This window comes from Gadus chalcogrammus, chromosome 19 (genome assembly GCF_026213295.1).
Source record: "Gadus chalcogrammus isolate NIFS_2021 chromosome 19, NIFS_Gcha_1.0, whole genome shotgun sequence".
Lineage (NCBI taxonomy): Eukaryota > Metazoa > Chordata > Actinopteri > Gadiformes > Gadidae > Gadus > Gadus chalcogrammus.
Window position 1 is genome coordinate 957,360 of NC_079430.1, and position 14,762 is coordinate 972,121.

The window sequence follows — 14,762 nt, forward strand, 5'->3', positions numbered from 1 at the left end:
TTATATGTGGGGCAGTTAGTTGAATACACCAGATGTGTTTTGATATGTGTAGGTCAAAAGGTCAAGCCGCATAATAGATTTATAGCTTTTTCTGAGATTAAAAAATATATATAAAATCAAAGGGTAGGTGTTTTGAGAAAAGAAGCTTTGTGTTATGTGTGGGGCAGTTAGTTGATTACACCAGATGCGTTTTGATATGGGTAGGTCAAAAGGTCAAGCCGCATAATAGATTTATAGCATTTTATGAGAGTAAAAAATATAAAATCAAAGGGTAGGTGTTTTGAGAAAAGAAGCTTTGTGTTATGTGTGGGGCAGTTAGCTGAGTTCACCAGATGTGTTTTGATATGTGTAGGTCAAAAGGTCAAGCCGCATAATAGATTTATAGCCTTTTTTAACATTACATTTTTTTAGAAAATCAATTGTTATTTTTTTTAAAGAAATAAGCTTTGTTTTACATAGGTAGGCCTTGTATTAACACATCTAAGTTGGTTTGACACAAATTCGTCCATCGAAGCCAGTGCTAAATAGAATTTTCGAATGTGTCGAATATCCAACGTCCAATATAAAACTAACTTTACCACGGTCAGGAAAGCCTATGTTGCGCTACGCAGCAACCGGCAGGAGGGGCTATGCTGCGCTACGCAGCATCCGGCGCCAATGGTTTGCCTTAACTGAAAATGCCGACTTTGGACGGACATATTATCTGACCTTTTTTCTTCTACAGTCACAAAATCCTGTGGACATTTGTACAAATGTGCCTAGGAAACCCAGTACCTGTAAAAAAAATGGTGGCTGGACGTCCAAATTAGCCCAATCAATGATAGATGACTAAAGGTGGGGTTAACTTGAGTCAATCATCACCAAACTTGGTGCATATAAAGAAGCATAGGTCAAGGTTAACCAGGCTAAAGTTAATCACAATAGGACTACAGGGGGCGCTAAAGCGATAAATGTAAAACTTTAAAGAATCATTACTCCTCAGCGTTTTGACGTATGGTCATGAGTTTTTTTTCGCCCATCAACGGATACAAGCTGAGGCTATTCCAGCGTTGTCAACTGTATGCAAACAAAAACGGTCTTAATTGTTTTCGTCTTAATGGTCTGTCAGGGTCACAATGGACCGGTCTAGGTCTAATTGGTCGGCTTTAGGCATGGCACCCGTAAAATGCTGCTTGCAGCTTTAATTTGTACTTATTTCTTACTTATTTTATTATTATATTTTATTAGTCTTCTGAATAGATATGTGATGAGAGGCTGCATCTCAGATCACCCAGCACTCACAGGACTAGTCTGCTCACTAATGACTGTGAAGGGTGTGTCATTATTAATTAGGAGTCATTCGGCGGACCTCTTAATTAAAAGCAACTTACAACAAATTCAGATGCATGTCCTTAAGGGGGTAGATTTTAACGCTGAACCCAGAACCTTCCAGAGGGGAGTCAAACCCCCAACCACTAGACTTTTCAGGCCCATGATAAGTGATCATTGTGCAGCTCCCCGATTTTTCACACATAATGAAATGAGTTTTTTAAAAAGGCGGAAAGGAATTTAATTGTCCGTTATTCCCTTTATATGATTCTATTATGGCTACCTAATTTATGGTGAAAAAAAAAAGCAGTTTTGAATAATTGATGATATTTGTGGAATCAATAACTGGGTGAGCCATTTGATACCAACCCCCCCGATGTCTCCTGGCTGGCGGCTAAGTGGATCGGGGGGGGGTTCCAAGATGGAGGAGGAGAGGCGATCACAGGCCTCCTTCACACTGACGGCAGAAGTGGCCTAAAACCAGCTCAGATCCTAGGTTTTCTGAACAGTGTTAATAGCACAACTCACATGGAATCTGAACTTCACAATTCTGATTTTGGCCACCTTCATCGATGTGGAGAAACTGTGAAAACAGTAGTTAATCGTAATGTTGGAATGTTGCAATTAATAATGATATAGAGGTCACCCAAACAGCACCTGTGTGTTTCTCTTCAATAGCGCTAGTATGTCCAGCAATTTCATCAAAACTTTGAGGAAATTGCTGGACATATATTTTATTTTCAGAGGTTTGCATTTATTGATTGTGCTTCTCAATAAATTGCCTAACCTAGAACACTCGTCAACAACATCGCCTAGCTCTGATCACCAGACCTGGTAGGAGAATCCTTTTATAGTGAAACACACAACATGCCCTCAGCATGACAGCTCTCTATGTGTGTGTGTGTGTGTGTGTGTGTGTGTGTGTGTGTGTGTGTGTGTGTGTGTGTGTGTGTGTTTCTAGGAGAGAGGTTAGGAGTCCTGGGACTTTGCTGTGATTAAAGTCTTGAGCTGACACTAATTTAATATGGAGCTGCAGCATCTTCTCACATGCAGATCTTTAATATGCATATGAGTGCATGTGTGTTAGGGACTAGATTCATGCATATCATACAAAAGCCCAAACCCTAACCTTACACACAGACTCTTCACTCAGTGACATACACAGACAATCACATCAACCCATTAAAATTCACATTACAATCTGGTTACGGAATTTGCATGATAAAAAACAGTTCCTATGTTGGGTTCCATAGGTACTAATATGGAAGGAGTTTGCAGTTAAGAAACCTTGGTATCTGCTATAACAACATTACAACCAGGGTTCGAATGCACAAGTCAACCAATTGTATCTTCTCAGACACATAGAGGGAGGAAGAAGCTTACCTCTACGAAGATGAAGCAAGGCAGGATGGAGAAGCTCCGCAGGGGGGTGGTGGTGGCCATCTTGTCTCCCTGGCTGGAGACCCTCCTCTCACAGCTCAGCTCCAGTCAGGCTGAATAGACACAAGATCCTCCATCAAATTCCAAGATCACCACATCTGCTTGAGTGACAGCCAACAGGGCAGGACTTGGTACACAGGGCAGGACTTGGGACACAGGGCAGGACTTGGGACACAGGGCAAGACTTGGGACACAGGGCAGGATTTGGGATACAGGGCAGGACATCGGATAGAGGGATATTTGGTTCAGTTTATTAGTCAAAAAGCGATGTATTGTCATTGTCGTAGCTTTGTTCTTTGCCATGGTGTTATTATTCGTACTCTGTTGCTGTTACATGGTGCACACACCACATAAGTACGTACATATGTACGTATATAAGTACGTACATACGCACATACATGTATACGTACTTATGTACGTACTTGTGTACGTAATTATGTGCGTACATATGTACATACATATGTACACACACCAGTGGCGGCTGGTGGTTTTTAAAGTGAGGGAGGAAGGACTGCGTGCTTGGTTGCCATTGGCCTGCTTGCACTGTTGGTGTATGGTGGCAAAAGAATGTGAGACTCAAGCTGTTTCAGGGTGTTTTGGTGAACTACAAAATAGCAGGGAGGGAGGTATGTGAACAAAATGTATACAAAGCCACCAGTGGCATCACTGTAATTTCAGAAGGAAAGGATGCAAAGCATATTAGTCAAATCAGGCCTACTATTGATTTGTAAAAGTAAATCAAAAAATCTGGGCCTATCATTGGGCCTATTTTTGCCCTCACTGACTGAAGTTATTTAGCTGTTTATTTTTGCATTACAATTGCTTGTAATGCTACCAGTAAGTCATGCGTACCTAGCAAACCATGTAGCACTCACAACACTGACGTTGCCATTACTTCTGGTGACCTTGATTTTGGGAAGTGGTCTACCTCTTTCTTTGGTCGCTAACTTAGCACTGTAACTGTAAATGGAATGCTTTTTGTAATAAGACGTTAACAATGTCCTCCGTTTCCAATGTTTCCATTGTGCATTTAGGATCTCGCTATCGCAGATTTCACTTGCTCTGCGTCTCTCAGACTGAGCACCGCGGCAATGCAGACCGGGTTTGCTATCGACAGCGTTGCCAGATTGGGCAGATTTCCCGCCCAATGATAATCTTTCCAGCCTAACATGGTTAAAAGTAGCCCAATTGGGTGTGAAATCTGACCAATCTGGCAACACTGCTCAACATCCAGGGATCCTGCTTATTGGTTCATAGCGCAGACAGATAGATTTTTGCGCGAATCAGACCCCTTAAGGTCCCACCCACTCAGAGGAGGATTTTCCTCCTCTCTCCCATTGAAACCCTCGTTATCCACCGGCGCCAGTACTTTCAGGAAAATGAATGGGAGTCGACGGCGGCGGAGGGAGGACGTTCCTCCCTGAAGTAATTGTCAATAGGCGATAGGGGGTGCTAATGTCCCTTTACCCAGGGAAACGAACATTATATATTCAAAGGCAATAAAGTAGTCATATTTAAGGGCATTAATTCATTACAATAGTCTGGGCAATCTACATTTTTTATTCTCAACAATGTTAGGGAGGATCTTCCTCCCTCTCCTCAATGGAGAAGCCTCCACTGGTACACACATATGTACACCAGAGATGGAAATTAACTTTTTTGCCCACCAGCCACTGTGGCAGGTAGATTTAAAAATCTACCAGCCACTCATCTTTTTTACCAGCCACTTTTTATACGCTATATATTTTTCAATATATGCGTACATTTTAAACAATAGTAACAATAGATAAGAAAAGTGTTTTTCATACACATCAGTTGGTGTTACGATGACAAGTTTGGGGATAATTCATCTATACAAAGTATTTTCATTAAAAAACGAATTGACATATTAATAATAAAACAACATGCATGGCTACACCATCATAAGTCAATAGGAACATTTGTTTTTTTGTATTTACATGTGACTGCATACAAATGTGTCCACACAGACATGGTAACTAACGTATGATAGTAAGCATTATATGCCCTTAACACTAATATTCAGAAGAAAATATGTGTGGCATTCAGTCCAATGCTGAAAATATATCTGTGGCATTCAGTAGGCCAATGCTGTGGTAAAGTGTGTAAAGTATGACCAAGTGTTTCTTTCTGTTCAATAGATAGAACTTTATCAATCCCCTGTAGGAGAAATTTGTTAATGTTTGTCCCTATAAAACAATAATGGTAAAATAATAAATACAAAACACGACGGTAACTGAGTAGGTCAAACCGTCCAATCTGAAGGCTCTACTTAACCACTCCCCCTACTCACTTCCACCAATGCGAAGCGAACAGAACTGAGTAGGGGAGGGCGTAGCCTAACTAGTTTGTGAACGACCCAGAGAAACGCAACTCAAATTCAATGTGAACATATATGAGGCTTTAATAAAATCCCGGACGATTTTGAAATTCCGACACACATTTTTTAAAAGTGTGTCAAAAAGAGGGCATGTCCGGGCAAAAGAGGACGTCTGGTTACCCTACCGTGTGGCGTGTGAGCGTGTGCATGGGTTGAATTGCGTGTGTCTCACGCCGAACGCGTGAGACTTGAGAGCCCTGTTACCGATATTATCCCGGATATTGACAGTCGCAGTTCAGCAAAAGAGGCGTAGAGGAAGAAGGGGCCCCGGATGTTGACAGTAATGGTTGTGGAACTGTGCAGCGCCGTATATAACGAATGTATGAGATATGCAAATTTGATCGGACCTGACTGGAAAGTATTACCCGCCACAGTGGCGGGTGAAGTGACACAATTCACCCGCCACCATACAAATCCACCCGCAAATGGCGTGTGGCGGGTGTTAATTTCCATCCCTGATGCACACTCATATATATATATATCAGTGGAGGCTTCTCCTCCATTGAGGAGAGGGAGGAAGATCCTCCTTAACATTGTTGAGAATAAAAAATGTAGATTGCCCAGACTACTGTAATGAATTAATGCCCTTAAATATGACTGCTTTAATGCCTTTGAATATATAATGTTCGTTTCCCTGGGTAAAGGGACATTAGCACCCCTATCGCCTTTTGACAATTACTTCAGGGAGGAAGGTCCTCCCTCAGCCTCCGTTGACTCCCATTCATTTCCCAGAAAGTACTGGCGGCCGGTGAATAACATGGGTTTCAATGGGAGAGAGGAGGAAAGTCCTCCTCTGAGTGGGTGTGTCCTTACAGGCGTCTGATTCGCGCAAAAATCTAGTCGCGCTGCGCTATGAACCAATAAGCAGGATCCCTGGCTGGTGAGCAGTGTTGCCAGATTGGGCAGATATCCCACCCAATGGGCCTATCTCACAAAAATCGGGAATGTCGTCACACCGGGTAAACATTCTTCCGGCGAAGTCATTTTTGTATTGCCGTCAATGCAAAAATGGATCGTTTCTTCGCCACTTCCCTGGTGGGTTTTCCCAATTTGCGATTCAAAGATGTGCAGAAGATTGTGGAGACACACTCAGCAACACCACAGTCCAGGCTGCCAAGGGGTACAAGTTTTTTTTGGAGGAGTTTGTACACAATTATCAAGGTAAGTGGTCTAAGGTGTTTTGTTGTTGTCAGTAGGCTACTCAATGGCCTTGCTCAATGCTCATTCATGTTTTGTGATGACAAGCAAACCATATACGATCCATATAAATCGTCAGAAATATTGTCAGTGCGTGAAATGTGTGTAAAATGATCATATTTGTTATGTGTAGACTATAATATTATGAACATAATTAGCCATGGTGGCTATGAAGTCTCCGTGTGTAGCGTTAGCAATTTAGCATTAGGTTAGCCAAGGATAGGTTCAGCTAGTTATTTGCTGACCAGTTTTCTTCCGATCAGCGACATATTATTATGTATGTATGTATGTATGTATGTATGTATGTATGTATGTATGTATGTATGTATGTATTAGAGATGCACCGATTGCAAAATTCTTGGCCGATACCGATTTCCGGTTTTTAAGGAGGTCTGACCTGCCAAAACCGGTTTTTCCGATACCGATTTTCTAAGAAATAATTATAATCATATAATAGCAGTGATGTTGATAGGTTTTCAATGTAGTGAGTCCCCGGGACCCACAGGTGGCGAGTTGGGTGGGTCCCTGAGAAATTCAATGGGTCCCGACTCCCCAGTTTAAAAAATGTGTTTCTTTTTTATTATTATTCTATTTCTTAAATTAAATTAATAGTGTTAAACTCAATACATGAAATTGTCATCTGAAAAGCGCAGCCATTTGTAGTATGTGGTGAGACACTGCTTCAGAAAAGTTCGCTTTTTTTGGGAGGAACATGTAGAAGGTTGAGGCACTTCTTCTGCAGTGGGCTCATCAGGCTCAGTAGAGGGGGAGGCAGAAGTAGGTACAGGCAATGTTGAGGTACTCTCTCTAGGCTGATCAGAGTCAGGGAGGAGTGCAGAGGTAGTGGGGACAGAAAATGCAGCTGCAATAATTTGCTGACCTGCAATAGGTTTAATCTTTTTCTTTGGTGGTATTTTTGCGTTCTCTCTTCTCTGCCTGTTTCTCGAGAAAAACTGGATCTCGTTGGAAGCGCGATGTATGCGCAGGCGCCGTTTGGGCATAACAATATGGCGGCTTCCGTTCAATGTCGTTTTCATCACCACCACCGGATTATGTTTCATTTATGTCATTACAGCACGTCCCCTAAACGTTACAACATAATCGACACGAATGAGCACAGCATCGAGCAGTGGAAACGTGGGTTTATTTACTATGAAGTTCGCATTTTTAATTGTTGAAATGAAATCAGCGGTGACGAGCTAGTTGTTTTGGTAGCGGCTAAATTAGCATGTCGCGATACTTTGAACAGGGGATCACGTCTGCGTCGAGTAGATGCGCAGAGGGTTGAAACAGCGCTTGTCCGGCCTGCTCACAAGAAGGTTTCTTTGGCCAGTTACTGTACATTAAACACGAGTTGTTTAATGTTCACAATGTATCGTTTTTCATGGGGAAAATGAGATGCGTCCCCGGGACGCATGGATCGTGAGTTTAGTGCGTCCTTTCAGATTTTAATGCGACATGTTTTCTTTCCGCGCTCTGGGCGCCTTGAGCTGCTACGCACCCCGCATGCGGGTGAGTTTGATCGGCCGATTGTGGCCGATTGGATACAAAACCGGCTTTTTTAATCGGCGGCCGATTGATCGGTGCATCTCTAGTATGTATGTACATATTTTGGCATCCCGCCCCTTAAACCTCGGTCCGGGTGGGCCGGAGGTACTGTGGGAGACGGCGTGTACCGCCGTCACCCACCAGACGGCAACCGAGAGCAGCCCTTTCGCCTCCCCAATCAGTGTGATTGGGGGAGACCTGGCCGGTGGCAGAGGAGCCATGTTAAAAGGAGGTCGAGGACAGACAGGAGGGAAGGACGGCAGCGACGCAGAGATAGAGGCTCACGGAGACCCTATAGACTGAATGATTGTGTTCCATGTGGACCGTACTAGTCTGTTGCAATAAACGCCGCAAACGGCTTTAAACCCTGTACCCTGTTTGATTCGTTCCTGGAACCCGACCCTCCAAGGACCGGGTTACCACATATGGTGGAGGATGCGGGCAACCGAAGACCCCACTACAAAACCCCGGTAAAGAACCTACCCAGTCCGACATGCAGAACCCGGAAGGGACCACAACTAGGGATGCAAATTATCGAGTAATTCATTAATCGATAGTTGTTTCATCTTATCGATCGATGATCGATTAATTGATAAGCGGCAATTCTTCTGAGAAGCTGAATTTCCTTCTGAATGTGACACATTTAGGTGGTAATTCAACGAAGTCGTTTAGTTGTTGTACTTTAAAATACTTCCACATATTGTGCATTTGGCGTCTTTGTCGTCATTAACCAACTTAAAGTGGCTCCATACTGCACTCCGTTTTGCCCTCTTCATCGTGTCAGTGTCCCGCTTTTCGTTTGTCTTGTCCTGCCGTGTTCCAATACCCGTACTGTCCGTACTTACTAGCCAAAATTTGAGTACGCAGTACTCCAATTCAGATCCGGCGAAAAGAAGTATACTTCAAGGACCCGGATGCCGTACTCAAAACGGGCTAATCGTGAAGTGTGGATCGAAGGACACTCCCCGTACTCAACGGCAGCCTTCTTAGCTACGTTGCAGAAGAGGCGGAGCCAGGCTGAGCCAAAGTCGGCGCATTTTCCACATAGCCTGCATTAATAGAGTCATTTTGTAGTTTTTATAGTTTTTATAGCTTTTTATAGCTGCTAGGCGTAAATAGTTCACCGTTCAAAGCGGGATGTTTATTGCGGGGGAGGAGCCACGGCGGCAGTCGTGATCGTAATTTCCGGTTAGTGCACCACGGAGTACTCGATTTGGAACAGCACTCACATCTGAAAAATTAACGTAGTAGCCAGTGCGGATAGTATACTTCCTTTAAGTATACTCATGGAAGTACGGGTATTGGAACACGGCACTGCTTTACTTGTGTTCCCGCTTGTGTTCCCGCGTGTGCGTCAAGTACGTCTGGCGTCAAGTGCGCCCTCACGTGGACGGTTGGGGAATTACGGGTTAAAATGCGATTAATTGCAAGTAATTTATTTTAATCGAGTAATCTCTTATCGACAATTAATCGATAATCGATTAATTGTTTGCATCCCTAACCACAATCTCCGCCACCGCCCAGCGACAGCAGCAGGCGCGAGCCGCCGAACAGCAGCGGGAAACGGCTGAGAGCCTAGCCCTGCTCCGCGAAGCAGTGCTCCGACTCACACAGCATGCCGTCCGCGACGCCCCGATCACCGCCCCGACCAGCCGGCTCACCAAGCTCGGCCCCGAGGACGACGTCGAGGCATTCCTGGAGGACTTCGAGCGGACCGCCCAGAGGAGAGCTGGCCAGAGGAGCAGTGGGCCCATATCGTAACGCCGTTCCTCACCGGACCAGCCCAGCAGGCGAGCCAAGACCTGCCGGCGGAGACCGCCCGGCAGTACCCAGCCCTGAAGCAGGCGATTTTGGCCTATTACGGGCACAACCTCGCGGCCCGCGCACAACGCTTCCATGACGTCCGGGGCCCGGTAAGGACGCAGATTGCCCCGCACAGCCGGCTAGTAAAGCGGTGGCTGTCGACCGGAGAGGGTCCCAGCCCTAGGGACCGGGTCCTGATAGACAATACGATCCGACAGCTCCCGCCGGGTGCCCGAAGGGTACTGGCCCACCACCATCCCGACACGGTGGACGACCTCGTCAGACAGCTTGAGAACTGGCAGGTGGCCCAGCGGCTGAGCGACGGCACCGGATACACCCCACACCCCCTTTTTACCGGGGAGGGCGGAAGGTTCGACCCGACCAGGCCAGTTTGGCAGCGCCCAGCCACAAGACGAGGCCCTGAAGCATGCCTGGAGCCATGTGGTGTCCCACGACGGACAGCCCAGAGACTCGGTGAGTCACCTGCCATACCCGCACTTCAGCACTACTGTTGAACCGGGTAGCAAAAGGAGAGGGGGGAGTGAGGGAACAGTTGGTAGTGCCCCGGGCGTATGTAAGCAAGGTGCTTTATATGGCCCACACCCACCTCCTGGGAGCCCACCTGGGGATGGACAAAACCCGGGAACGGGTCTTGGCAAGGTTCTACTGGCCGGGGGTCAAGCGGGACGTAGAGCGTCACTGTCGGGGGTGCCCCGTGTGCCAGAGGGTTGCGCCTAGGGCCACAGTCAGGAACCCCCTCGTCCCCATGCCGATTATCGAGACCCCCTTTGACCGTATAGCCCTAGACATTGTGGGGCCCCTGCCCAAGACATCCTGGTACTAGTCCGCCACCCGGTACCCCGAGGCCCTACCCCTGCGTGCAGCCACCGCGAAGGCGGTCGCCCGGGAACTCATGCTATTGTTTAGTCGGGTGGGGATAGCCAAGGAACAGATCAGGGTTCATGCTTCATGTCACGCGTAATGAAGGAATTACTCAGGCTTCTGCAGGTGAAGCAGCTCCGGACTTCAGTTTACCACCCCCAGAAGGATGGCCTGGTGGAACGGTTTAACAAAACCCTGAAGCAGATGCTAAAAAAGGCCATGGACCTCGACGGCAAGAACTGGGACCAGCTTCTACCACACGTCCTGTTCGCCGTGCGGGAGGTGCCCCAGGCGTCTACCGGCTTCTCGCCGTTCGAGCTCCTATACGGACGACGACCCCGCGGTATCCTGGACATAGCCAAGGAGGCCTGGGAAAGCCAGCCGTCCCCCCACCGCACCACCCTGGACCACGTGGAGCAGGTGAGGGACCGCATGGCCCAGGTTTGGCCCATTGTCCGGGAAAACCTCCGGCAAGCCCAGCAGGCCCAGGCGAGGGTCTACAACCGGGGAGCCCAGTTGCGAACCTTCCAGTCCGGAGACCAGGTACTGGTCCTGGTCCCCACAGCAGAGTGCAAGTTCCTGGCCAAATGGCAGGGACCGTATGAGGTAGTGGAACGGGTGGGGGACGTAAACTACCGGGTAAGACGACCAGGGAGGCGGAAGCCAACCCAGGTGTACCACGTCAACATCCTGAAGCAGTGGAGTGGCGAGCTGTCACTTTTTATTCGAAGTTCGAATATTCGTTCGAAGGTGGGGTGAAAAGTTCGAATTCGAAGTGTAATTCTCCATTCGAACTGTAAAAATGCGCTATAACGAAGAGAGCGGCGAGTGGCTTTTCCTCAATAAAGCGGCCCTCCTGGATCCCCGCTTCTCCCGGTTAGTCCACCTTTCCCCTGCACAGAAACATCTCGTGACTGAAAGCCTCTCACACGAGCTCATTGAAACGGAGACCGACACTGATCGCACACGACAGGGGGAAAAGTCTGCTGCTGCGCTGGGCGCGATGGGCAGCCTGTTTGGGGACTTATACAGCACGGCTGACAGAAGCAGCTGCAGCGGTAACGGAGAGCTGCGAGACTACTTGTAATTTTCTTTCCTTAAGGAATAAAAAGAGCAGCATGCCGTGTTGGAGGTCGGCCTCACAGATTGTTCGTTTATATAGGCTGTGTGTGCCATGGACGACATGCGCTCCGCATATCGCGCTCCGAGCAGTTATTGTTAATGCGTAAAAGACAGCCGCACTTGTGTGTCGGAGCTTCCTCTTGTTGTGTTTACAAATGTGTTATCAAAGATGTGTTTTTATCCTGTGCTGTTATGCATTCAGTAGGTATACGTGATTTCCACAAACGTGTTTCTTTTTTTTAATTAATTATGGACATTCGAAATTCGTTCGAATTTCATTTTTGGAAAAAGTGACAGCCCTACTCCCTACTATTTTGTAGTTCACCAAAACACCCTGAAACAACTTGAGTCTCACATTCTTATGCCACCATACACCAACAGTGCAAGCAGGCCAATGGCAACCAAGCGGTGGTCCTTCCTCCCTCACTTTAAAAACTACCAGCCGCCACTGACATACATGCATACATATACACAGCGCCCTCCATAATTATTGGCACCCCTGGTTAAGATGTGTTAAAAGCCTTTAAATAAATTCAATTTTTATTGCAGAAGCATACTCTCACACTGAAAGCTGTAGAAAAATGTAACCTTCAACTCAAGTGAAATTGAAGTAAAAAAAAAAAAACCTGAATAATAGATATTATTTTTCATAAAATCACCTGTTCCACAATTATTGGCACCCCTAACAATTCCTAGGATATTAATGTAATTAAAGTATTTCTGTCATTTCTACAGTAGTTTACAAAGTTGATCAGAGTATGTAGGAACATGTAATTAGTAATTCATAACTTCCTGCTTTCCTGGGGTATAAATATAACGTGCCACAGAGGCCATTTCTCTTCAACATGGGAAAGACAAAGGAACACACCGTTCAAGTAAGGCATATGTGTCGACCTTCACAAATCCGGCAATGGCTACAAGAAAATAGCCACTCGCCTACACCTGCCCATATCTACCGTCATAGGAATCGTCAAGAAGTTAAAAACAACTGGAACAGTGGGAAACAAGCCTGGACGAGGACGCAAGTTCATTTTGCCACCACGCACAGTGAGGAGGATGGTAAGAGAAATAAAAAAATCTCCAAAACTCACTGTCACAGAATTGCAAGGAATGGTAGCATCTTAGGGTCACAAAGTCTCCAAAACAACCATCAGGCGCTAGCTAGATGCCTACAGGCTGTTTGGGAGGCATGCACGGAAAAAACCTTTTCTCACTCAAAATCCTACACGCAAATGCCTGGAGTACGCTAAGCGGTACATGACCTTCAACTGGGACCGTGTGCTTGGGTCAGATGAGACAAAGATAGAGCTTTTTGGCACCAAACCCTCTAAGTGGGTCTGGTGGAACACAAAAGATGAGTATGCAGAAAGACACCTCATGCCCACTTCGAAGTATGGGGGAGGATTGGTGATGCTGTGGGGCTGTTTCTCTGCCAAAGGCCCTGGGAACCTTGTTAGGGTGCATGGCATCATGAACGCGTTGAAATACCAGGACATTTTAAATCAAAATCTGGTGGCCTCTTCCCGAAAGCTGAAGATGGATCGTCACTGGGTCTTTCAGCAAGATAATGACCCTAAACATACGGCCAAATCTACGCAGAAATGGTTCACCAGACACAGAATCAAGCTCCTCCCTTGGCCATCTCAGTCCCCAGACCTCAAACCCATTGAAAACCTGTGGGGTGAGCTGAAGAGGAGAGTGCAGAAGAGAGGACCCAGGTCGCTGGATGATTTAGAGAGATTGTGCAAAGAGGAATGGTCGAAGATCCCTCTTTCTGTTTTCTCCCATCTTGTGAAACATTATAGGGGAAGACTAAGTGCTGTTTTGTTGGCAAAGGGGGGGTTGTACAAAGTATTAACATCAGGGGTGCTAATAATTGTGGCACACTTAACGAAATTGGGGAAGACTTAACGAAATATGAAATCTGACCACTAGATGGCACTACACTACGCAAATGCACAATATTGACACAATATTAAAGAGTAGGTTTAAAGCTTTTATTGGTTTTCTATTAATAAACAGATGCTAAAATATAACATATAAATAAAATAATACAACTATATATAATATTGTACGACAGACCTGGATAAACAACATACATTTGAATAGTAGACATATACATATTTTTAGACATTTTGAGAAAGGAACTATGGATAGTGCTAAGGCAATAAAACAAGCCATTCAACCACTGGAAAACCAGGCACTATTCAATAAATTTGTAAGGAACAATAAATATTTAAGGGCAGTATAAGAATAGCTTTGTGGGTGGATGGAAATTTCAAGCATTAGTCAAGGAAATATACCTGGGTATCAGACCCATAGCACTCGAAAAGGTGCCTGTTTAAGTTTAGAAAAAGTATAGAGAATGCCAACCTATTAAACCTACAGGTAATAACATAACATAAGAAAAACAGGTACATTGAATACGTTTGTAGAGAACTATTAAAATATATACATATAGAAAGCTCCAAAGAGTTCTACAGACCATTATTCAGGAATTTTGAGTAGCCTATAGGTTTATAGTAAACTATAGACATCTGATTATATACAGAGAGTAGTGTCCTTTCCTGAGGGGCTCAGAGTAAGTGTCCTTTCTGTCCTTCTTCTGAGATGGAGGTCAGGGTTAGGGGAAGGGAAGCTGGAGTTTTGGCCTGAAAAACATGAGTAGGGAAAAGGATGGAGTGCCTTTCATTTTTCAGCAAGTTACAATATAATTGGTCAGCATAATGAATGGATACTTAATCAATTAAATTGTATTGAAAACAAAACATCTTGAACAAATTAAACATGTCCTACCTTAAAACATTAGCTGTCGTCTCAGAAGGTCACTGGTCTCTGCAACCTTGTTGATCACCCCATCAGTGTCCAAAGACATGAGGATGTTTTTTTCTGTGGCCATGAGCATAAAGGCTTCCAAGTGCTCCTGGTTGATAGTGCTCCTAAGTCTATTCTTTCCAAATGTTTGTGTAGAAAAACTTCTCCACAGGCCACTTGAGTAGTTGATATTGTTAGAAGAAATTTGTAGGCCAGTCCAATTACATGGTAAGAGTTTTTCACTAAGTTG

The 14,762-nt window shown here is 45.4% G+C and overlaps 1 protein-coding gene across 4 annotated transcripts in view; it reads right to left on the bottom strand.

Moving 5' to 3' along the window:
• The window catches only part of plppr1 (phospholipid phosphatase related 1), a 105,490-nt gene that overhangs the window by 65,781 nt on the left and 24,947 nt on the right, over positions 1–14,762 (bottom strand). For all 4 annotated transcript variants that reach the window (XM_056577895.1, XM_056577896.1, XM_056577898.1 and 1 more), the window contains one exon: positions 2,692–2,801. In XM_056577895.1, coding sequence (XP_056433870.1) covers positions 2,692–2,751 — 60 coding nt within the window. In that variant the 5' untranslated portion in view covers positions 2,752–2,801. The remainder of the gene's footprint in view (positions 1–2,691; positions 2,802–14,762) is intronic.